The sequence below is a fragment of the Rhinopithecus bieti genome, unplaced genomic scaffold, assembly GCF_001698545.2.
Source record: "Rhinopithecus bieti isolate Rb0 unplaced genomic scaffold, ASM169854v2 scaffold_41853, whole genome shotgun sequence".
NCBI lineage: Eukaryota > Metazoa > Chordata > Mammalia > Primates > Cercopithecidae > Rhinopithecus > Rhinopithecus bieti.
In genome coordinates this window covers 281,691-307,966 of record NW_016817744.1, presented here as the reverse complement: position 1 = coordinate 307,966, position 26,276 = coordinate 281,691, and the positions used below count along the sequence as shown (strand labels likewise).

The following is a 26,276-nucleotide window of genomic DNA, read 5'->3' as shown; positions in this document are numbered from 1 at the left end:
TGGCTATAAAAAAAATCACTGATATGTTGCATATTGTAGGAACAAAAGTGGATTTACCCTTTTTGTCTTCTTTTCCTTTTACTAATCTCTACCTTGGTAGGTCTTATGTGGAAAATCAATTTCTGCTTTATTGTTGTAAGCTTGGTTTTATCTTTCTAAATATATTCTTCTTGTCAGAACCCAATCAAGCATTTTGCTCTCTCCTGTTTATAAATTGTTGTCCTACTTTATAATTTTAGTTATGATTGTCTCTGGTTCATTTTCTCCTTTGTCATAGGCACTGTGTCTCTGGAGACCTGGAAGCACCACTAACTGTTCTCTCGATTTTCTGATGCTCGATTTTCTGATGCATCAACCTAAGTCATGCTAGTTGTGAGGAGGAGTCAAGGACAGTGACACAGCCAGCCAGTCTCAGGGGTTTTCCATCATCCTGAAGAGTTGCCCTATCCTGCTTTTCACTGGAGGGGGCATGGATGGGTAGGTAAACACACCTGCCGTGAAGTTTCCAGTTCTAGCCTCCTGCAAGGCCTTTGGGGATAAGTGTCTTAGAAGATTGGTCAGTATCATTTGCCAACTTGATGTCTCTCCTTTTTTAATGGTCCTTAGTTTCCCCACTGTTTCCTGTCAGAGGAGTCAATTTCACTCCACATTTATCCTTTCTTACTGGGCACTGATGTTGAGAGCATCAGTCAGGGTATAATGTTATGCTGCAGTAACAAACACCCTCAATATCTCAGTGGCTTAAAACGACAAAGATCTTTTTGCTTTGTTTTGTTTTATGCTCTATATCACCCAGGGACCCTGGATGACAAATCAGTCACCTACTTGAACACTGCTAGTTACTACTACCAGTCAAAAAGAGGAAAGTTTGCAGAGTTTTGTATTGACAATCAAACATTCAGCCACAGGTTACAGTCTAGAACCAGACACATCAGTGTCCTCAACTGCAAAGGAGCCAGGAAGTAGCTTCCCATAACACAGTCCTACGTCCACTGCTTTGGAGGTAGGAAATTGGAAATATTCAGTGAGTAGCACTGTGAGTAGGGCAGTAATTTCATTTTTTAATTAAACAAATGGAAGATGGCAGCTCCTCAGTTTTTTTCTTCTGTGGTTTACTTCTGATGTCTTATCTTAATTAATATATTGTGATATCTTTCTATTTCCCATTACTTAGTTTGTCTTTGTTCCCAATATCCCACTATTTTCAGTAAATATTTGCTGTCATTATACCCAGCAATCTAACTTTTTGCTACCTCAGTGTCTATTCTCATTCCTCAGTCCGAAATCCATTTTCTTTATTAGATTTCTCTGAACTCCTGCAGCTCTTTCTGTCTGCATCACACAACTTAACCTTTAATTACTTGCCTACTGGGCATTCTACTTGGTTCTGCCTTTTATCAGCCGAATCAGAACATAACTTTCTCTCACCACCTCCCTCCCCTACTCCAAATTGACTCTACCTCCTGATCCCCTATTTCTAAAGTGGTTCCATTATTCTTCTCAGTGCTCAGCCTTAAAATCTTCATTTCTCTTTGATTCTTTTTCTAATCTCTTGCTTCTCATAACTGTGCAGTTACCAAACTCTCCCCCACGAACTCGATGTCCTCATGTGGATCAAATGACACAGTGAAAGTGAAAGCACGTTGTAGACTCCAAATACTAGAGGATATTGCTCTCTATTCCTTCAACTATTTTCATTCCTTATTTATTTATTCATCATTCATTTATTCATGTACTTACTCAAGACCTAAGTGTTTTCTTGGAACTGTGCTTGTTACTGAGGAAGCCACAAATTAAATATAAGTCTGCTTTCCGAGAGGTTACATTCAGTTAAGGAGATCGCATATCCATACTTCCAGGTAACTAGCAAGGGAAATTGCTATGGGATATCTGGCCAGCTGGATATTCTGCTGGAAGAGCAGAATGCATTTCAAAGACTAGCTAATAAAACTCTCATGTAAGATATGTTTTTCTTTTTCTTTCTATTCAGCTAAGGAATAGAACCTCGGTGATGTAAGGAAAGGCAGGCCCATGATATGGAAAGAGAAGGGGATGATGATGATATTCTGGAATGGTCTTGTAAGGCTTCAGGAGGAAGTGAGAGTGATGATTGAATCATATAACTCCTCAATAAATATTTGGAATAAATATTTATTCCAGAATAAAACATCTGGAGGATTTTCAGTATACTTAGAATAAAATTGAGCCTCCTCATGAAGGCCTACTAGCACCTTCATGATCAAACCCCTTTTCAACTTTGACCTTCTTTCTTATTTTAGGCGCTCTTGACACATTGACCTCTGTCAGTTCCTTCAGCACACCAAGCTTATCCCCAGTCTTGTGCCTTTGGACCAGAGGTTTTCTTTGCTTAGAATACTGTTTCAACAGATCTTTGCATAGCTGGCTCTTGCTATTTGACTAAAATGGCAATCCTCAGAGAGGTACTCCTTAAATATCTGAAGTAGCATCCCTTTTTCCCAGGATCCTGTTTTTCAGAATTCTGTTTTCTTTTTAAAACACTTGTTATCTGAAAGGATGTTGTCTGCTTGCTTGCTTGTCTTTATTGCAAAAGTCTTTATTGTCTATTCCATTTCTCCCCTTCTCAGGATGTAAGCTGTTTAAAGGCAAGGACCTTATCTGTGTTATATGCTGTATTCCCAGGGCTCAGACAAAACATGACCTATCATGTGTACTAAATAAATATCTCCTCATACTGTAAAGCTTTCCTGACTTTAATCTCTCTTTTGGGGACCGTTACTGAACCTCATTACTGGGTTCTTTCTCTTTAATGCCACTTTTACTATGTAGCAAATGTTCTGGCCAGTGGCATGTTGCTGGAAGTGCAGAATGCACTTCTAAGACTAGCCAAAAAAAAAAAAAAAAAAAAAATAAGAAAAAAAAAAAAACAAAAAACTCTTTAACTTAAGATTTTTTTCCTTTCTATTAAATTAATGAATAGAACCTCAATGATTTAAGGAAAGGCAGGTCCATGATATGGAAAGACCCTTGGCCCCTGCAGGACCTTGTGTTAGGCTGCCTGATTGGCACCATCTTCTCTGACCCATGATGACAGTAACGTGTGTGTGAGGGTGGGGGAGGGAAAGGGAGAGAGACAAAGAGAGAAGGAGAGAGAGAGATCTCTGATAGCATTTAATATTGCTTACCCTATTATACGTGACAACAAAATCTTTCATCATTTGGCTATATGTACTTTTCTAACTCTTCAAGTACTACACACATTCTCAACCATAAACTGTTCTTTCTTTTGAAATGACAGTTTTTCTGTCTTAATTCTACCTTGAATTCTATCCTATAGCATTATGCAGTAAAAAGGACATGGACCTTGGAATTAGAAAAGTTTGAGATTGAACTCAAGATCCACCTCAACCTAACAACATATATTCAGCATGTTACCCATCTCTCTGAACCTTGCTTTTCTTTGTTCAGATGGAGGAAAATCACGACTAACTTACCATTCCGTTGTGAAAGATTAAATAAGATGGTGCATATGACTTCACATATGTTCATTAATACATTTATTTCTGTTTCTTCAAGAAAATTCTTTCCCTTCTTTACATGTGTAAAAGTCCTTTGAGTCTTACAAGTTCTTCACTATGCCGCAGGTTTTCTGGGGCACAATTGATAAGAATGTTGACGGAACAGGTAAGAGCATGACCTCTGGGTTCAAATTTTGGCTTTGACCTTTAAGAGCTAAGTAAACTTAGACAAGTTACTTAACACCATTGTACCTCAAGTTCATCCCTTTTAAAACTGGAATACGAATAGTACATAACTTGTACTGCTCTTTTGAAGGTTCAATAAGTTAAGGAATGCAAAGTCCTTAGAAGAGTGCAGTGCACAAAGTAAGCACCACAACAATAATACTTAGTGGTTATTTCAAAATTATTTTTTAAACCTTTCAAACCTAACCATCCCAACTCCTACTGATACTGCTCTTTTCTTTCCTTTTTTTTAATTAATTTTTTTTGAGGTGGGGTCTCACTCGGTTCTTGGCTCACTGCAGCCTCTGCCTTCCCAGCTCAAGTGATCCTCTCACCTCAGCTTCCAGAGTAGCTGGGACTACAAGTGCACACCACCACGCCTGGCTAGGTTTTTTTTTCTCCTATTTTTTTGTAGATACAGGGTTTCACCAGATAGCCCAGGCTGGTCTAGAAGTCCTGGACTGAGCAATCTACCTGCCTCAGCCTCCCAAAATACTGGGATTACAGATGTGAGACACCCTGCCTAGCCTCCTCTTCCTATACTTAAGAAACTTGTTGTACACATTGCATTGTTGTATTTCCTTTTAAAAAGAAAGTCTTCCTGACAAGTAACTTTGCAAGCTACAGTTTTTAATATCCACACTGTTCTATACCAACCCTTCTAGCCAATGCTATAGACAGCGAAAACAGAATTTAACTAAATTACATTTTAAAAAATGCAAGCCTATGGCTCTCATGCACTCTACTTTATTGCCATGTGGTTTTTGGTCCTTAATGCAAAGGTATTTCCCCCCATCTAACTTAACATTATAGTAGAAGACTCTAATTTGAAATGGTGTCTTGGTTTAAGGCAAACAAAAATTGAGGAAAAGAGATGCAATAGGTGAATAACTGGGTTAAAGTTTTCAGCAGCCTGATTATACTAATGAAGGACTACAAGTCCTATCCGTGAGGACTTTTAGGAAAAAAGGGCAAATATAACTAGAAAATTATTGGTTATTTATCCATTCTATGAATAAAAAAAGACAGAACAGAATTGGTAGTAGGAAGTCTTATAAGTAAATTTATCTCCAAGTCAGACTGCATGTTCTACACACATAATTATAATTGCTAGGTCCAAAATTGTGATATGTTGTTATTGCTTTGTACATTTTTCTCTTTGCTTCTCATTTGTGTTTTTTTAATCAATTTATTATAATTAAAGCAAGGATATTTAACATAAAATTTTGATGAGACCAATGTTTTCCAATCTGTGCAACTTATATAACGGCAATTGCTTTTATTCTTGGGAGTAAAATAAAGTATTTACAGAAAAATAAACTATGTAGGGAAATAGTACTTCATTGCCACAAACGAAGTCATCTAATTCCCCAGTTGTTCATAAAGTAGTTTTTGAATAAATCAGGGAACGGTTCAGGAAACACTATCCTAGGATCATCTCAGGACACCTGGTATTCGTCCTTATTCTGCCATATGAACAAATGATTTATTGCTCAATAACTACTTAGTTTTGCAGTCTGTGAATGAGAATTATAATTTTAAAGATTCATATTACATATTTTAGAGATGCTTCCTAATCTCTGGCTGAGATTATTGATAATTGAAAGGAGACAAAGGAATACAGTGGCCATGTATTCCTCATGTTTTACTCCTGTACTAGCTCATATAACTATAGCAATGATATGCCTGGATATCAGTATTCACGTTTTAACAAAGAATCACTTACAATTTTACAACTTTATCAGTAATAAATTATATTAAGTTTCAATATAAATAATTTTATGTAATTTATAAGCTAGTAATCAAAGATAGTGTCATTTATTTTATTCAAAATCATATTAAATGCACACAGTATACATTTTTGTAGAATTCAGAACTGGTAAAAGTATTCCTTGATGAACTAGTTGTCATTTCTAATTACAACACAAGAGTTATTCCTTTTCTTTCTCACCTTGAATTCAGAGCACTCAGAGATAACGCTTTTGATTAATAGAAGCAGCTTCTCTTAGTCTTGGTTTTTTTTAAAGCGATTATTTCTGTCCTACCTTTCACATTCTTCCTTCTCCTCAACATTGTCTTTTTATTTAACTCTTGAAATTTCTCTCTTATTTAAGTAGCTTCATTATATGTTTACCTTTTGCCATAGCTGCTTCAAATCCTTTGAAGAGCTTCCTATTTTCTGTGCTTTCTAAAGAGGTGACTAGCTAATATGAAAAACTTGTTTCTGTGAATGTATAGGATTAAAATATAAAGTGGGAAATGTTGCCTTCTGGACACAATAGATTATCTTCTCAAATTTAAAAGTGACTCCGGAAATTTTAGGTCAAAGAGAAAAAGAAAAAAATGCCACTAGGGCCACTGGGGACGCTTTGGTGGCAGCTCTTTAGAGCTCACAGTAGTTCTTCTGCTATGATAGATGATGTTAGAGCCCAAAGGAACCGTAGAAACCTTATAGAGCAACACCCTCATTTCCTGAATTTTACCTATGAGAAAATGAAGTCCAGTTGTAACATAGGATAGATACATAGATCACTGGACTAGAATGAGAGTAGAGAAATAAATCTTTGTATGTAGGGTCAATTGATTTCAATAATGGTGTCCAAAAATTTTGATGATGAAAGACTAGTCTTTTCAACAAATGGTGTAGAAACAAGTGGATATCTACGTGCAACAAATGAATTTGGACCCCTTCCTCACTCCATCTGCAAAAAATATGACAAAATGGATCACAGACCTAAATATAGAGCTAAAACCATAAATCCCTTAGAAGAAAATATTGGAATAAATATTTGCTACCTTGAGTTAAGCAAAACCTTCTTAGATATGACAACAAACATAAGCAACAACAAAATAGATAAGTTGGAGTTCATCGAAATTAAAAACTTTGTGTTTCAAAGGATACCATCAAGAGAGTGAAAGGCAATTCCACAAAAAAGAGAAACTATTTGCAAACCATATATCTGCCAGGGAACTTATATTTAGAATATATATATATACAATTTTAAAACTCTTACAGCTCAATAACAAATAGACAAATAGCTCAATTTAAAAATAGACAAATGATCTGAATAGATATTTCTTCTAAAAAGATAAACAAATGTTCAATATACAAATAAAAAGAGACTAACACCATTAGCCACCTGTGAAATGTGAATCAAAGCCACAATCAGGTATCACTTCATACCCACTGGGGTGGTAATAATCAAAAAGACAGATAATTACAAGCATTGGCAAGGATGTGAAGAAATGTGGACAGTCACATGCTGCTGGTGGAATATAAGTGTTGCAGGTACTTTGGAAGATAGTCTGGCCCTTCCTCAAAAAGTTAACCATAAAGTTACCATAGGACCTAGCAATTCCACACCTATGTATATACCCAAGAGACCTGAAAACATACATTCCCACGCAATCTCCTACACAAATGTTCATAACAGCATTATTCATAATAACCAAAAAGTAGAAACAACTCAAATGTTCCTCAACTGATGAACAAATAACCCAAATATGGTATATTCATATAGTGGAATACTTTTCATGCTAGGGAAGCCGTAGGAAAAGGAGAGAGATGGGGGATCAGCAGGCCAGTAAAACATATAACATGTTATCAGTTAAGTTTACTGTTTTATATGGGTTTGGTTTGGGTGCCCCAAAACAATTATTAAAGATCACTGATTGGCTGGGTGCGGTGGCTCACACCTGTAATCCCAGCCCTTTGGGAGGCCGGGGGAGGCGGAGCACCTGAGGTCAGGAGCTCAAGACAAGCCTGACCAACATGGTGAAACCCCGTCTCTACTAAAAACACAAAAATTAACTGGGTGTGGTGACAGGCACCTGTAATCCCAGCTACTTGGGAGGTTGAGGCAGGAGAATCACTTAAACTCATGAGGTGGAGGTTTCAGTGAGCCAAGATCATGCCATTGCACTTCAGCCTGAGCAACAGAGTGAGATTCTATCTCAAAAAAAAAAAAAAAAAAAAAAAAAATCACAGATCATAATAACAGAAATGTTTGAAAAAGTTTGAAATATTGTGAGAATTACTAAAATGCGACACAGAGACATGAAGAGAGTACACGCTGTTGGAAAAAAGGTGCTGGTAGGCTTGCTTTATATGGCGTTGGCACACACTTTTAATTTGTGAAAAATACAATATATTTGAAGTGCAGTAAAGCAAAGCACAGTAAAATGAGGTATGCTTGTACTGAACGCCAGTCCCAGCGGGCACCTAAAAGTGAGATAGGAAGTGAAATCCATGAAGAGGTGTGCTACACTCCAAAAGAACTACCTGAGTTCCCAACTTACACAAAAATCCCAAAACCTTGTGTAGGGATGGACACTAGGGTGTGGGGTAATGGTGAAAAGAACATGAAATTATGAATCAGGCTGAATTTATTGATATGAGCTCACTCGGCAGATATTTAATACTGCATTTAATATTGCAGCTTGGGGAATTGGAAAGAGCTCTAGCGGTTTGGTTGCTTGGTTGACTGAAACATGGACCAAAAGGCGGTCCACAGTGAGTGAAATGCCAGGCAGGCCTCAGTTTAACACAGAGAAAGAGGTTCAAAGGCTTAGAGAGACTGGAATGCTAGAGTAGATTTGTCATTTAAGACCTACTCACACACACTGGAAGGGTCCAGAAGACATACCTTCTCTCCATATTGTTAAAAACAGATTTGTGAAGAGAGCCACAACATCCTTGAAGAGCTCTAGGACCACTCTTCTCTGCAGGGCAGAACTTAAATGGGAATAGCAGTAACTGAATTGGGAAATCTAGATGCAACTGGAGTAATTGGGTCTCAGGGCAGCAGGGGCCAAGTGGCAGCACTCGACTGCCAAAAGCAAGGTCAAAAGCAGCAATCAGAATCGCCAGATTCATGGAGACCTATGGTATTGGCTAGTGTTCCTTGCTAGTGTTTTAAGATCACGGTGTTCCTAAAAGTGAAAAATAGATGGAAAGTGTACTAAATCTTACTTGATTTGATAAGCAGAAAAGTTCTTAGTTAAACAAAAGTCTAGCCTACATCATAAAAAAAGAGAGTTATGGTCCTTTAATCAAGTCTCAGACTAGAGTCAGTTTATGGATACAGAACCCTTTGCATAAAGGAGAGGTCAGGTCCCCTTGAGAAAGGGCCCTGGTATGGTGCCAAAAATATATACTGTTAATCTTTCTCCTAGCCTTCCTCAAAAGGACCTTCAGCTGTTTGCCAGAATAACTGTGCATTGGGAATGAGACCTTTCACAGACAAATGGACACTGGCTCTGTACTGACACTAATTACAAAAGACCCAAAACATCACTGTGGTCCACAGTCAGAGTACAGGATTATGGAGGTCAGGTGATCAGTGAAGTTTTAGCTCAGTTCCATCTCACAGTGGATCCAGTGGGTCGCTGAACCCACACTGTGTTTCCTTCCTCAGATCTGGAATGCATAATTGGAGTAGACATTCTCAGCAGCTGGCAGAAACCCCACACTGGTTCCATGACATGTGGAATGAAGGCTAGGGTGGTAGGAAAAGATAAGTGGAAGCTGCTAAAACTGCCTTTACTTTGAAAAATATTAAACACAAAAAAATACTACTTTCTGGGAAAGACTGCACCGTCAAGGACTTGAAAGACTCAGGGATGGGGTGATACTTATGTTCTCACTCAACTTGCCTGTGTGAGAGTCAGACGAATCTTGGAGAATGACAGTGGATTATTATAAGCTTAACCAGGTGATGACTCCAACTGCAGCTACTGTACTGGATGTGGTTTCATTGCTTGAGCAAATTCATACATCCCCTGGTACCTGGTATGCAGCTATTGATCTAGCAAATGCCTTTTTCTCCATACCTCTCAAGAAGAACAACCAGAATCAGTTTGCTTTTAGCTAGCAAGGTTGGCACAATAGCTTCACTGTGCTGCATCAGGGGCATGTTAATTCTCTACCACTATGTCATAATTTAGTTTGCAGGAATCTTTATCACCTTTCCCTTACAAAAGATATCACAGTGGTCTATTACACTGGTGACATTATGCTGATTGGACGTAGTGAGCAAGAAGCAGCAACTACTCTATAGTTATTGGTAAGACATTTGCATGTCAGAGAGTGAATTTTCAAGAAAATTCAGTGAAATTTCTAGGGGTCAGTATGTGGAGCATGTGAGATATCCCTTCTAAAGTAAAGGATAAGTTGATGCATTTGCTTCATCTTCAACCATAAAAGAGGAACAATGCCTAGTGGGCCTCTTTGGATTTTGGAGGCAACATATTCCTTATCTGAGGGTGTTACTCTGGTCCATTTACTGAGTAAACTAAAAGCTGCTAGTTTTCAGTGGGGCCCAGAACAAGAAGAGACTCTGCAACAGGTCTAGGCTGCTGTGCAAGCTGCTCTGTCACTTGGGCCTTATGATCCAGTAGATCCAATGGTGCCTGAAGCGTCAGTGGTAGACAGGGATGCTGTCTGGAGCCTTTGATGGGTCCCTATTGGTGAATCACAGTGTGGATCCTTAGGATTTTTTAACAAAGCCCTGATATTTTCTGTGGATAACTACTCTCCTTTTGAGAAACAGTTCTTAGTTTGCTTCTGGGCCTTAGCAGGGACTTAGTACTTAACTATGCACTACCAAGTTACTATTCGACCTGAGCTTCCCACCATGAACTGAGTGTTGTCTTACCTGCAAACCATGAAGTTGGGCATGCACAGCAGCATTCCATCATCAAATGGAAGTGCTTTGCATGAGATTAGGTCAAATCAGCCCCTTGACACAAGTAAGTTACATGAAAAGAGGGGCCTAAATGTCATGGTACCCACTCCTATTACAGGACCTTCTCTTTCCCGCCTGCTTCTGTGGCCTCATGGGGGAGCTCCTTGTGATCAGTTGATAGAGGAAACAAGAGGCCTGATTTACAGAAGATTCTGCATGATATTACAGCTACCACCTGAAAGTGGGCAGCTGCAGCACTACAGACCTTCTCTGAAACATTCCTCAAGGACAATGGCGAAGAAAAATCCTTCCAGTGGGCAGAACTTCGAGCAGTGTGCCTGATTGTTCACTTTGCTTAGGAGAAAAGGCAGGACATGTGACTGTACACTGATTCATGGACTGTGGCCAATGGTTAGGCAGATGGTCAAGGACTTGATTGGAATATTGGTGAGAAGAAAATTTGAGCAAGAAGTATGTGGATAGACCTCTCTCAATGGGCAAAAAACCAGAAGATACTTGTCCCATGTAAATATTCACAAAAGGGAAACCTCAGCAAAGGAAGACTGTAATAATAAACTGGATAGAATGACCCATTCTGTAGCTATCACTCAGCTTCTTTCTCTAGCCAACCCTGTTCATTGCCCAACGGGCTCATGAACAAACTGGCCATTGTGGCAATAAACGGGGGTTATGCATAGGCTCAGCAACATAGACTCTTACTCACCAAGACCAACCTGGCTACAGTCACCACTGAGTTCTTAATCTGCTAGAAGCAGAAACCAACACCAAGTCCCTGATATGGCACCAATCCTCATGGTGGCCAGCCAGCTCCTGGGTGGCAGGTTGATTATACTGCACTGCTTCCATCATGGAAGAGACAGCAGTTTGCCCTTACTGAAATAGGTACTTACATTGGATATAAATTTTTCTTCCTGCTTATCCCAAAACTACCATCCATGGACTTACAGAATGCTTTATACACCATCTTGGTATTCCACACAGCGTTGCTTCTGACTAAGGAACTCACTTCACCACAAAAGAAGCATGGCAGAGGGGATATGCTCATGGAATTCCCTGGCCTCACCACGTTTCCTGCCATCCTATAGCTGCTGGCTTGATAGAGTGGTGGAATGGTTTCTTGAAATCACGGTTGTAATCCCAGCACTTTGGGAGGCCGAAGTGGGTGGATCATCTGAGGCCAGGAGTTCAAGACCAACCCGACTAATATGGTGAAACCCTGTCTCTACTAAAAATACAAAAATTAGCTAGGCATGTGGCCTGCATCTGTAGTCCCAGCTACTTGGGAGGCTGAGACCGGAGAATTGCTTGAACCCAGGAGGTGGAGGTTGCAGTGAGCCAAGATCATGCCACTGCACTCCAACCTGGGTGACGGAGTGAGACACTGTCTCAAAGAAAAAAAAAAGAAAGAAATCACAGTTGTAACACCAGCTAGGTGGCCATCCTTTCTAGGACTGGGGCAAGGTTCTCCAGAAGGTTGTATGTGCTCTGCATCAGCATTTAATATGTGGTGTTCTGTTTCCCATAACCAAAATTCATTGGTCCAGAAATCAAGGGGTGGAAATGAAACTGTCACCTTCCACTATTATCTGTAGTGAATCACTAGAAAAATTTTTGCTTCCTATTTCTTTGTTTCTCTGAAGAATCCTGATTAATATACCAATATATTGATCAATGCAGGGCTTCTCCTGTTTCTTTTCTTTCTTTCCCCCAAGTCTGACCATTCAGTGTAGCTGTAATGCAAGCAGTTTTGTCATATTTTCTTTTTCCAAAAATCAACATACTTTCTAGGGAAGACAAATAATATTCAATTAAAATTAAGTTGCATACTGTAATCAAATATATTGTTTTTATTTTTCATCATTATTGATAATTCGATGTTATATTTGAATGTCCTAAAGTTCTAAATTTATGCAGAAACCTGGTTTTCCTTTTTTTTCTTTTTTTTTTTTTTTTAGATGGAGTCTTGCTCTGTCACCCAGGCTGGAGTGCAGTGGCATGATCTTGGCTCACTGCAACCTCTGCTTCTCAGGTTCAGGCAATTCTCCTGCTTCAGCCTCCCGAGTAGCTGGGACTACAGGCGCATGCTGCCATGCACAGCTAATTTTTTGTATTTTAGTAGAGACAGGGTTTCACTGTGTTGCCCAGGGTGGTCATGAACTCCTGAACTCAAGCAATCTGCCTGCTTCAGCCTCCCCTAAAGTGCTGGGATTACAGGCGTGAGCCACTGTTCCCGGCCAGCAGATACCTATGTTTATTACAGAAATGCATCACTAATTTTTGCTAATGTGAAGCTAATATTTTATTTTATTTCTTATTTTTGTCTCTTTCCCAAACTGTTGTGCACTTCTCCCAGATAAACATCTCCTAATATCTGCTCATTATAAGCCCTTATGGCTAGCTAGAACCTACCATTACGTTTATTACCATGGATAATATAATTTTGATTGTAGAAAGCTCATTTCAGGATGAGCTCAGAGAATACAGTGAACTACTATGTCAAAGACTTTGAAAGGCTGCAATAAATAAGAAAGAGCTGTGGTAAACAATCTTCAGAAGATCATCTGTCCCAAATGCATTGTCCTGATTTCTTATGTTCCATTCCTAGCTTAGTGAAAAAAGGATGAATGGACCCACTCTTGATTAATTTTACTTTACATTAGGAGGGCTAGAAAATCAGATATGCGTTTTCATTATTTATTGGCTTTTTTCTCTAATAAGTGTTTAGACTTTCAGCAGTATTGATTTTTTGATTGGGTGTTGCATATAATTTTACAATTTGTTCAATCACTTATTAGATATTATATGCCCTGTTTGTAGGGAAATGTGTCTGGAACAGACTGATGTCGGCTGCTGAGGATGGTTCACTGATTTGTAGTTTAGATGAGCCAACACATACAATATATTACTATTTGGAAGTAAACCGCAGAAGACCAGCAACAGTTTCTACCCGATTTAACACACCTTTGGGAGGACAGCTTCTCAGCAAACAATGCTTATGCCTCAGAAAGCTATTTATTATGAACACTCTGGATACAGAGACAGTGGAAATGTTTTCAGTTCACATACCGTCTAGTCTCTTGGAGTTAAACACAAAAAATGTTTAACACAGGCTTAGAGGGGATATAGGGTTTGGTAATTTTTTAGATCACAAATGTTAGGGCAGTACCCTCAAATGAATTATTTTTAGAAGTGCTGAAAATTTTCAAAGAATCATCAGAGTTTGGGACACAGAAATTGCTTTCCAATATAAATACATTATTCTTAAATTGGTTTGGCATTCCTAACAATCACTAAATAACTCACCCTCAAGATTAAAAATGTTCAAGATAAGTAGTTTTGTTAATATGTAAAATATTATCAGATTCTCATAAAACATGCACACACACACACACACACACACACACACACACACACAGAGAAAATATATCTCCAAATTTCACAATGATTATCTTAGAAAGGGATGACATTCCCTAAAGTTTTGTATTTCTATTTTTTTTAAAACTCACTATGATGCAATGTGTGTATTTATATTTAGAAAAAATGTAAAACCCATTTTAATATAACCATCAAAAATATATGTTATATTGGAATATAAGAGGCTTCACACCATATTTTAAGTGCTAAATTAAAAGATACAGCAGGGCATTGCTACTAAGATAGAGATTAAAACCCATGGTCATATTTATTTTATTTAATTTGGTGACTCTTCCCTCTTTTCTATTTCTCATCTCCAGGAATTTCTATTCTTACAGCAGAAATAGACATTTGTAATAAGCTTTGGTTCACAGTCAGGATTGCCATTGCCACTGCAAAACAGGCAAACTGAATTGAAGCAGCTAAATAAACCTCAGATTTTGGTGAAGGTATGTCTCTTCTATGAAACCTTAAGGCTAGTAACATTCTCATCTGATTGGACGCATGCAGAACCATGATAAGAATATGCTCCATACATAATAATTCAATACCTCTGTGAAAAACAAACTGATGAAAACCACACAGCCTTGAAGGGAACTACAAAGAAATATATTTTATATACTGAGTGTAAAATAACTTCAAGGGCGTCATACACAATGTAGGTGTGTTAGTGGTGAATTTCATCCCAAACTGCCACTTTACTTTAAGTGATAGATACATTTGGTCTGTGTGTGTGTGTGTGTGTGTGCATATTCACAATATACACTTATATACACACATAATTTATAAGAGAAGACTGAGTGGTAGTTAAGAGCATGGAGTTTGCCTGACTGGCACAAATCGTGGATTTCTCACTTGCCGTTTGGCTTTGGGAAGTTTGGTTAACCTGTCTGTGCCTAGTTTTCTGTTTTGTAACATGAGAATTACTAGTGTATTAAATTCATAAGACTGTGGTGAGGATTAAATGGCTCCATCAACCTAGACATTTAGGATGGTGTCTGACACACTTTGGAAACATTTGTCACACTTTGATAACTACAGTGAGATTCCTATTATTATCTCGGAGACTGGGATGTTACACTGGGACGTCGGAACATGGAGCAGGTATTTCCTGAGTGTGGAGACAGGAATCGCTGACTCAGAATATGCTAGAAACTGAGACATGAAAACTCAAGAAGAAATAGAGAGTGAATTTAATGAGTGAGCACCAAAAGTTAGGCAACCTACCATTAACAGGGTGTGGCCTACAACAAGATTTAAAAAGCAAGCAAAGATTTATAAAGTAAGTAAAGGCCAACCGCAGTGGCTCAAGCCTGTAATCCCAGCACTTTGGGAGGCCGAGGCGGGCGGATCATGAGGTCAGGAGATCCAGACCATCCTGGCTAACATGGTGAAACCCCGTTTCTACTAAAAAATACAAAAAACTAGCCGGGTGAGGTGGCGGGCGCCTGTAGTCCCAGCTACTCGGGAAGCTGAGGCAGGAGAATGGCATGAACCCGGGAGGTGGAGCTTGCAGTGAGCCGAAATGGCGCCACTGCACTCCAGCCTGGACCACAGGGTGAGACTCCATCTCAAACAAACAAACAAAAAAAGCAAGTAAAAAGAGACACAGGTAATGAAAACTGTTAAGTTAGTGGTAGAAATACAATCTGTACTTAGGAGTTTGTTTCCTTTGTTCTATTGCCATGCAGTATTTTATGATTTTGATATAAAATAGAAGTTATATGATTTAAACTGAATGGCCTAATAAATACTGTAAAAACAAATAAAACACATTGAAGTTCAGAATTCTTTATTCCCATATTTCTTGGTACTGTACACCAGATCTGGGTTTGTAGCTGTCATAACCTAATTAAGTTTCATTAATCACTGTGATAGCTAGTACAGTTGAGGTATGGATAATGAGAAACATTTAAAATATTCTCTAGAATTTATGTGAAAATCCATTTTTTTTTAAAGTAGGCTAGCATCACAGAAGACCCAAGGTTTTAAAGACTATTGTTTATTTTATTTTCAATTTTTTTTTAGTTTTTACTTTCATAAAGCATTACTCTCCTTTTTCTGGAGGGGTGGCTAATTGTTGGTGGTTGTTATTATTTGACTGTTGCATATTAGAAGTGTCATTGTTATTCATTTGTCTTCCTGAGTAACATTTGAAGCTTTTAACTTCAGTTTGCACGTTGGATTACTGGCAGCGACTGCAGAGAGAAGTCTGGATTGCGAATACGGCATTTGTTGACACTGGGCATCGTTTAATGCCCTGTATAGACCAACGTATAGACCATGTCAGAATTACTAGTCTTTTACTTCTAAATTTTATTATATTGTTTGAAATTTAGAAAAATATAAGTTGTTTATTTTCTTGATCAAGACAGGTGAAGAAATACAGAAAAGAAATAAATAATAAAAGCAAACCCCAACTTTTAGGTTTGGACACACCTTTGCTAAAAACTATCAACATTTTCCCTTTGAAATTGTGAGAGCGGAAAGATGTGTGCTTCCCTAAGTCAGGAGCTGTATATGTCCCCATCCAAAACATTTTTTGGGCAAATGGAATCATTAAAAGAACTAGAGGTATCTACTCCTCAGTTCCCACTCATTGACTCAAACAGAAAACTCTACTGCAACTTTCAGAGGTGACAGCTACTGTCTTCAAGGTGGGGATAAGAGGTAAATGGAGGGAGGTCATACCTCAACTTCAGGAATCTTGGAACTAAAATGTTTTCTCAAAAGCCATGTATACATTCAACAAAACCTTAGATTTTCTAGACCAGATCTATTTTTTTTTTTTTTTTTTTTTTTTTTTTTTTTTTTTTTTCATTGTCTCCATGAGTAAACTCATATTAGAAACCAGACCTAATGTTGGCTACCAGTTACACTTCTGGGGCCAGAGAGCAAAGGAAATTAATAAAAGGGAAACACCCTAGGGAGAAACTGAATGAATTCTTAGGTGGCTAATTTTGTGACTAATCAGCATCCTCTTTAAATATACCATATCCGAGTCTGCTCTTTTTACTTAGTAGAAAAACAATACAAAGATTGCAGTTTCCACTTTAAACACAATCTTTTTGTTCAACTGTCAACCAGGAGTGGTTTTAAATAAAACCACTTTCTGTATTTTCCTCAGAGGTGTCTTAATTTTCCCTATCAAACTCACAACCCAAAGGTACTAAAGTCAGCAAGACCTAATGTCTAATTTACTTATACCTATGAGGAAATCTAGTGCCAAGGATCATCCATGGCCATTGCCCCACTTCAAATATTCATGAGCCTCCACAATCCAAAATGCATTAAATGTGGGCAGGTTGCCAACAACACACAGTCTTCCTAGTGACAAGGAGCCTTCTCAGATCAAAGGAGCAAGATGTTAAAGACTTCAAACTAAACTGTCTTTGTAAGAGACACCCAGAAAAGAAATGCCAGATCCCACACCCTGTTTCAATTATGGAACATCCATGAAATAGAGAAAATAATAGACATTCATTAATTCCTCTTTGGAACTCATTTTATTGCAACAACTTTGCTTCTTTCCTTTCTTACCATTGCACTCAAACACTAAGGATATTATACACTAAAACTGGAAAATATTATTAATGCTTTCAAAGACAAAATGAATGACTACTAAGGAGTTAATAGCATTTAAGCCAATATGATATCGCTAATGGAGCCTGAGTGGCATGTAGAGAATACTACAAAAGCAAAGTTAAAACAGGAATAAAGAGCTATGAAGAATACATATAAAGCAAATATACCTAATAATTTAAGTTGTCCCTTTATGTCATTTGTCATCTGGCTGCATCTGCTCTTATACCTGTGCACCTGTTCGCTCTTCCTGGAAATATTAGGCATGCAGCCAATTTCATACCTAGCTATTCCTATGGTCAGACCCAGCTATCAATGCTTTTGTATGTATATGTATATTAAATCAAGTGTCAACCCCAGGGCTCTGAACTACTTGTGACTGACAGAACCAACAGAAACTTCCAGGCTAATTACTTCTAAGGAATAGTTCCCACAGAAAAGAGTTTCCACTGACCTACTTTGGACTTACTGAGATAATTTATCAGGTAAGATAATTAAGGGAATATAAAGCTGTTTCTAAAGTGAAATCAGAAATATTTGCTGAAATCATAAGTTGGTATTCCCAGTGCTATCAGATGGAGCTTTATTACTTTGCAACGAGTCAATTTTATTATATTTGACTTATTTATAAGCCATTCTTCTTTATAAATTATATTTGGCAGGGTGTATTTGAGAGTCTCTTTTATGTATAAATGTATTAGTTTTGGCTGTTTTCAGTCTAGATATAAAGAGAAATGATCTTTTAAGCCCTTTCTTCTTCTCGTAACCCATTCCCCATAAACAGGCACACACATCCCTTCACACAGGTGCTTCAGCTACTTTTGAAGTCCTTCTTTAATGAAAGATAATTATGAGAATGGATGTACTGGCGTGTGAATAACTTGTCCTGTTGAATTTTAACCCTCTTTTGGAAGCTCAATCCTTTCCTACATTTAAGTTAATACCTATAACTGAAAAAAAATATTTTGTAGCAATGGTCTTCCTTTCCTATTGAGAGAACCTAAAATTTTCTAATTTTTTACAGCCTTGATATTCTCCATATAAGAAAATGCAAGAGAAAACCTTGAAATGAAATCACAGAACATAAACTAGGGTCTTATATTAGATTACAAGCCATCTGTTTTCTCAAAATAAAAGCATTAAAATGTTATGTCATTAGTATCATAGTTTGTCAATGCCATCTGATTATTACTTTTTCTCCTCTTATTTTATTCTCCTTCTCCTTCCCCTATTTATTACTTTTTTTAATTCCCATCTCCAGTGTGACTTTCTTCTGAACTCAAAAACTCATCTAACTATGAAAACATGATCAGTTAACCATGTACTGATGTTTTTATTCTAATAAAGATTTATCTTCATCTTGAAAGTACTTAAGAATGTTTGAATAACTAGATTTAACTGTGTGGCAAAATGCAAAATATTAACTTATTAGGCCAGGGTTAAAGAAAGATTGGGGATTAATTTTTCACCTTTGTTTCAGTATTGTGGATATAGTAAGAACATTATTTCATGTCAGCAGTTATTCACATCTTGTTATTACTTCATAGTGCAGGATTGAGGAAATCTGTACACATAAAATTATAGTTTAGTTAGTGTTAAAGGATAAAACTGAAACAATAAGTTGTACTCTTTGTTGCCACACAGCATATGTAGTATTTTATGTTTGAGAGAACGTGGCCATGGTGTCATCCAAAATCAATTGCGTATCAACGCTTCCTTGATTTAGTGAAGGTTCTGTTGCCTGGTACTACAGTCAGATCGCTCCGCTATTGCTTCCTATCTTACTTTACAGCCTCTTTCATTCTATGCCTATTTAATTTCACTCATTGCTTTATTCCTGTGTCCTTCAGCTGTTTCCAATCTGCCCTTCATGGCCATGACTAATACAATATGTTAACATACAAAGGTATGTTAACATACAAGGTATGTAAATGAAAATCAATGCACTTGTCATTTCAGCACAATTCCTTATTGCTTACATTGAACATTTTAAATACATTTTATTTAAACACTAATAACTTTCGTTCTTGCCTTGGAAGTCTAATGATCTTCTTGGCTCCCTGCCCCTACAGCCCTCTAATCTTCACAGCCGTGGCCACTTAGCCCCCATCTGGAGGTTCAGGCTTATTCTGCATTTTGGAGCTAATCTTGTCCCTATGCTGGGGGTATACAAGATATCGTAGCCAAAAGTTAACTGATTTAGCATTCAGACAGCTTTGCTGCTGGTTTCATTCTGACCTTGTAATTTATTTCTCAGATGTAGGCTATGCTTCTCCCAGCCACTTGTAACCAAGGCTTGACTTTGTATAGCAGTTCCAGTATCTATTCAGGCTCTCCTATTTCAGTTCTTGATGAGTTTTTCTGATTGACACCAATTTCTCCATGACTAAGGTTCTGCTTTGTCCTTCTCCTTGTCCCATTTGTAACTGAACTTATTTTCTGAATTACAGTTGTTATGGTTGGGCCCTGTAGACAACTGCTAAGCCTTTCTGGTGTCACTACCCTTGCCCATATCTCTTCATACTGCCTTCATACCATGGATCTGAACTTCTGCAAGAATACCAGGATTAACCCCTTGCTTGCTTGGATGTTTTCCCACTTCCAGCTGCAAATACCTACCTAGACCAGCTCTAACCTTGCAGGCCTTGGAGAGTCACTGCAAACATGCTGCCTGCAATCTGGCCATCTCATTGTCTAGACATGACAGCAAAGACATATTGTTTCCATTGCATCTTTGGTTGAATTGTTATGCTAACAATTCAACTAAATTGTTATGCTAAAGTAACCCTTTAGTTACTTTCACCTCCTGTCTTCATCTTGGTCCTGCCACTTTAACACTTTAAAACTCAGTTTTCTCTTTTCAAAGTAAAATAATAAAGGAATTTACCTGCCATGGCTATTTTGAAGATAGCTGAGAAAAAAAAAAAGGTATACAAATGGTACAAAAGGATAAAACCCATTGTAAGCAACCAGTAATTTTTAGCTGCTCTTACAAGTTCATGTCTTAAATATCTGTACTTGGAAAGTGGAGCTATACCACTTAAAGAATGATCATTAAAAAGATAAGGAACTAGGAAAATTAAAATTCTTAAAAAAAGATAGAGACTCATGTACATTTTTTTTTAAGTGAAATAATTTACAAGAAAACAGCTTGAAAAAATGATGCTGAAACACAGATGCAGTCACCAACAAACGTTAGAAACAAAATATTTTAAGGATACATTTCCTATTTGTGTGTCTTGATCTTATGACTACAGAAGAGCCCTAAAGCATTTAGGAAGGAGAAAGAGTCTTTGAATTAGTAACTTATTTTAGAGTAGTATTTCCATAATCACCCGGGGGACTTGTAGAAAACTAAAATTTTAAGCCCCGCTTCTCTGAAATTCTGATTCATTAATTTTGGGGCAGAACTAAATAACTGGTATGTTTAAAAAAATTCTCATGGTACCTCTGGCAATCTCTCAATTTTGGGAACCACAAATTCCTCAGCCATTAAGGTACCTAGGATGTTTTTAAAAAAACATAACATTTGTTGGCCGGGCGTGGTGACTCACACCTGTAATCCCAGCACTTTGGGAGGCCGAGGTGGACAAATCACCTGAGGTCAGGAGTTTGAGACTAGTCTGACCAACATGATGAAACCCTGTCTCTACTAAAAATACAAAAATTAGCCGGGCATGGTGGTGCGCGCCTGTAATCCTAGCTACTCGGGAAGCTGAGACAGAAGGATCTCTCGAACCCGGGAGGCGGAGCTTGCAGTGAGTTGAGATCGCGCCACTGCACTCTAGCCTGGGCAACAGAGTGAGACTCCGTCTCAAAAAAAAAAAAGAAAGTGAGACTCTGTCTCAATAAAAAACATACATTTGTTTACCACAAGATGGTCAAACCAGTGCATAGACTCTCACTTGGCTCCTAGCTGCCCACTGGCTAGAAGTGTTTGACAGGTATGAAAACTCTACTGCTGTCTGAGTTTAGTAATAGATGTTTATTTCACTTGGCTATTCAAAGGCAGTGTTTATTTGTAAGTACGTAGTTTACCCTAAGAACCACCGTTTACTCAGATAGAATCTTCACTTGAAAAATATTTTAAGTGCAGACTGTTTTACTACTGCCAAATAATCTTGTCTTAATTTTTTTTCTTCATTTTCCTTAGACGAATTTCCCCCTTACTCATAAAACTTTGATCAAAATGATGGTTAACTGCTCTAGGCAAGCACAGTCTGCATACTGAAGAAAATAAAGAGCAGCCAGATGTTTTCCTGAAAAGGGTGAGGTATATGTAAAAAAGAAAAAGAGATAAATAATAGTAATAATAATAATAGGAAGAAGATGAAGACAAAGGAGAAGGAAAAGAAGAGGAGGAGGAGGAAGACAGGGAAAGGAGGAGGAGAAGAAGAAGAGAAAGTGGAAGAAGAAGAAGAGGAAGAGGAGGAGGGGAGGAGCAGAAGACAGAAGAGGAAAGGAATAAAAAAGAGGCTGCTTCTTTTCACTATCATGACACAAAGAACCCCTCAGAAGTTTGAGTTATTCACTTTTCAATGTGCTTAAGGTGGGACCAATACAGTAGAAGGCTAAAATGTTGGTACCCTTTCAAAATAATAAGTATGATTCATTATTTGATGAACATATCTTTATAAGAGTAGTTACTCCATTGTCTTAGAAGTCAGATTAGCAACTGGTATGATCTGAATGTTGGTGTCCCCCTCCCCAGATTCATATGGTGAAATCCTAACCTCCAAGATGATAGCATTGGGAGGTAGGACCTTTGGGAGGCCATTAGGTTATGGGGGTGGAGCCTTCATGAATGGGATTAGTGCCCTTATAAAACAGGCTCCAGAGACCTCCCTTGCCCTTTTTGCCATGTGAAGCTTCAGTAAGAAGAAGGTTATTTTAAGAGAAAGTGAGCTCTTATCAGACATTAAATCTGCCTTGATCTTGGACTTCTCAGCCTTCAGAATGGTGAGAAATAAATTTATTTTGTTTATAAGCTACCCACTTTACGGTATTTTGTTATAGAGACCCAAACAGACTAACTCTGATCATCTATTGCTTCCTGATGATGCCTTTTAAATAGCTTGAGATAAAGTCTCACTCTGTGGCTCAGGCTGGAATGCAATGGCATGATCACAGCTCACTGTAGCCTCAACCTCCTGTGCTCAAGTGATCCTCCCACCTCAGCCTCCTGAGTAGCTGGGACTACAGGCTAGTGCGACCATACCCAGCTAATTAATATTTTTTTTTGTATAGATATGGGTCTCGTTTGTGCCCAGGCTGATCTCAAACTCCTGGCCTCAAGTGATCCTCCTGCCTTGGCCTCCCAAAGTGCTGGGAGTACAGGCCTGAGCCATCACACCCAGCCCTGATGATACTTTTTCAAAGACATTCTAGTAAATAAGACTTTTTTCCCCTCTATATCCTAACATTGACAGTTTTGGGAGGCTTCAATGATATTTTAGTGTACCTTGTCAAGTAATGCCATGGATAGCTGCTTGGCTGGCCCACCTCTAAATCCAGTTCCAGAAATTCCTTGCTGTTATTAGTCCTCATTTTTTTTTTTTTTTTTACTTGGGAACTGAATAAGAAAATAAAATGCAGACAATGTCTTCTGTTGCAGAATGGTTGATGGCGTTAAAAAGAAATTAATCACTGTCATTATTTTGTCTAAAAGAATAAAAACAGCATATTACCAGACGTCCTCGGCATCTTCATCACATTCTGCACCAAACTGGCAAATATCACAGGTGGATGTCTCCTTTTGACTAGTTTCTCCAGAGCCTTCATGGACTGTAGGAAAGAAAAAATGTAAAATGAATTCAGATAATTGTGCATTATATCTACAACCCCAGGACAATTCTGTATTAAAGCTCTACTTTCCCAATGGACCTGTCTGCTATTGAAGCTTCATAAGAATGTCATGAGCAACTCTTTTGTTCCTCCAATTTAAAGACAACTCTAACAATAATATGCTTCCCATTGGTATGTGGTGAACACGTTTGCATTTTGCATGCTAAATAAAACAACAAACATGTGAGTTTATTGTATTCATCAACATTATTTGCCTAATAAATAGACCATATGAAAGAGTTATTTAGTTAACAGGGAGTTAAATTTTCACCTCTCTGGGGGAAAGATCTACTGTCTATTTTACTGAAACATATTTAGCATTTTCTTATTTCCAGATTATGGACCTTTTGGTCCAAAGAAAGTTTTCATGTATAATTTTTAAAAATTTAGATGAGCATCCCTGATTTATTAGGTATGCCCACATTTTTTCCCTCAAACAGTTAAGTACTTACAAGAAAAAAAATGTTGATTATAAGTTTTTAGAAAATAGCTTTTAGTTGTTTTTTACTGTCATTTATTGAATCTCACGTAAGTATTGCATAGAGCTAATCACAGTGATTCCTTGTTAGAGGGTTATGAACATGTATTTTATTTTAAAAAATACATTGAGTCACTGTTTAGTCATGGATGATAATGATGATTGATATTGGTCCTTTTTTCCTCTAAGTGATAAGTACAAAAATGGGCAATACATCACCCAATTATAAAGTAAGCTTTTCAAAATCAGGATACAACAGTGTAAATTGAGAAAAAATTTCTAGTATTTGAGTGCAAGGAATGAGCAACACTTTCAAGGTGAATTACCTCTTTTCCCAGTTAAAATATATCATTGAAAGAAAAGTAGTTTTATTTTAAAATGAAAATTGCAATCAACTAACTATTGCATACACAGATCATATACACTTAAAAACAGATGTTGAAATCAAGGGAATCTTTAAGAAGTGCACTTCTGCAAAAGATAACATTTTAAACAGAAAAAGAACATAAGCAATTAATCCCAGCATTAGTTCCTGTCTTTATGAACATTTTAAATAACAAAGACAATTTATTAACATGCACCTTGCACCTATCAAATCCAATCTTACTTACTTTGTTTTAATATGTTATTTTCTCTTCATTTCTTCTTTGTTTATTAACAAGAGTTTTTAATACTTATAAAATCAAAGATCTTTAGTTTTCTTTAATCTACTGCTGTTCAGATGAGTAATTTGATTTACTCAAAAAAGAACAAGACGACATCCCTAGGAGAGTTATCTGTTTTGTAACTCTTCCAAGAAAGGTGGAGGGATTTATTTTTTCTAAAACATTTTTTTTTTCCTGTGCTTGATAGTCAACGCTTACATTTTTAAAACAGTATGAAGTAAACAGGTCAATTTCAATTGCAAAAGTATTGATGGTATAGTTTTCAATTTGGATGTCTTAAGAAAAAAAACGTGTCCTCCCCAACAAGAAGAAGAAATTTTAGACTCTGATAAAATAAACAGCACTTATCTTATTATCCACTCTACTACTTTAATATAGGCAAGACCATTAGAGTGGACCATGGGGATAAGAGGGAAGTTGGGGCCTCATCTCAGGGGAGACTGAACAGCTGAGGTCGGTCTCTGTATTACTTTCTTATTATTAATGCAACACAGAAGCTGCTAATGGGAGAAAGCCTTTTAGTGTTAGCAAGATTAGCAACTTCCAGACTAAAACTTCCCATTACTCAGGAAAGATACGAACACAATGGCAAGGACCTTAATGAACAGTGATGGCCACTTAGAGACAGCCCCATTTTCTTCAGCAGTTGAGATCTTTGGTAAGGGATCGACTGGAGGTCATCCAGGGATAAATTTTGCTATCTCAGCAGGACTAATAATAATATTTCTACCAGAAGTCACATTACATTTCTATAAAACGGCAATTATTGGTAAAATGGAGATGTTTGGAAATTCTCCGATAAGGAGAAGTACATTCAAAAGAAGCAGTGGGAATATCCCCATCAATAAGTATTGTGTGAATAAAGTGCCTTTCTATGAAGTCACCCACAAAGAAATATAAAATAAAATCTTTCCATATTACTGGAAGCATAGGTTTGTGCCTTTGTATAATAGTAAACAAACAAACGACTTAATCAGTGCACAACTTTCATTTCACTTTTTATACCAGTGGTTCTTAAACAGGATCTGATTCAGAGGCTTTCATGGATCTTGTTTGTTAACAAGTTTTTTTTCTTTTTTTTTAATAAAAATGACCTGAGATATCCTTGGAGATACTGAATTGGACTTAGTTGGGGGCTTGAATATGCCTGTTCTGAATACAGACTATCTCCAAGGAAGAATCTCTGCCTTAAACAATACCAAGAAGGCTTCAGCTATCCAGAACACCCTACTCAGGTATCATCTAGCTCAGGGCTTCCGATGCTTTAAAGCGCACAGGAAGCACCTGAAGGTTTAGTTAAAATGCAGATTCTGATTCATTAGGTGCAAGGTATGGTCTCAGGTTCTGCATTTCTTAAAGTCCCCAGATGCTGCTGCTGTTGGTCCACAGACCACATTTTGAGTAGAAAGAATAGCACTGTGTTTTTCAAACCACAATTCACAACCTTTTAGCGGGTAGTGAAATTAATGCATCATGACTTGCATTTCTGTAAACATGAAAAACACTATACTAGTCTAGTAAATAACAGACTGCATCTTAGTTAGCAAGTACATGTTTTATTTTATAACACTGCTTTAGCTATACATATGTACTTACATACAGGGTTGCAATATAAATTGCAATTCTTACTAAAGGTCACAGTAACAAAAGCTTGAAAACCACTGATTTAGTACACGTTACACTCTCAGTAAATGTGTGTTAAATTGGACTGCTACTTCCTTCTCTTCTTTCTATATTACCAGTAACAGGAAAGATCAGTGCTTATTTGCATCCATACACTGATTAGGAATAAAATTCATTTATCTTAAAGTATTATTTTAATCATGCATTTGTATTTTAAGCTCTTTTATTTTGAGTTGCAAAG

At 37.5% G+C, this 26,276-nt stretch overlaps 1 protein-coding gene across 2 annotated transcripts in view; it reads right to left on the bottom strand.

Moving 5' to 3' along the window:
* TMEFF2 (transmembrane protein with EGF like and two follistatin like domains 2) overlaps window positions 1-26,276 on the bottom strand; it is a 255,523-nt gene that overhangs the window by 89,056 nt on the left and 140,191 nt on the right. For both annotated transcript variants that reach the window (XM_017856107.1, XM_017856108.1), the window contains exon 5: window positions 23,113-23,209. In XM_017856107.1, coding sequence (XP_017711596.1) covers window positions 23,113-23,209 — 97 coding nt within the window. The remainder of the gene's footprint in view (window positions 1-23,112; window positions 23,210-26,276) is intronic.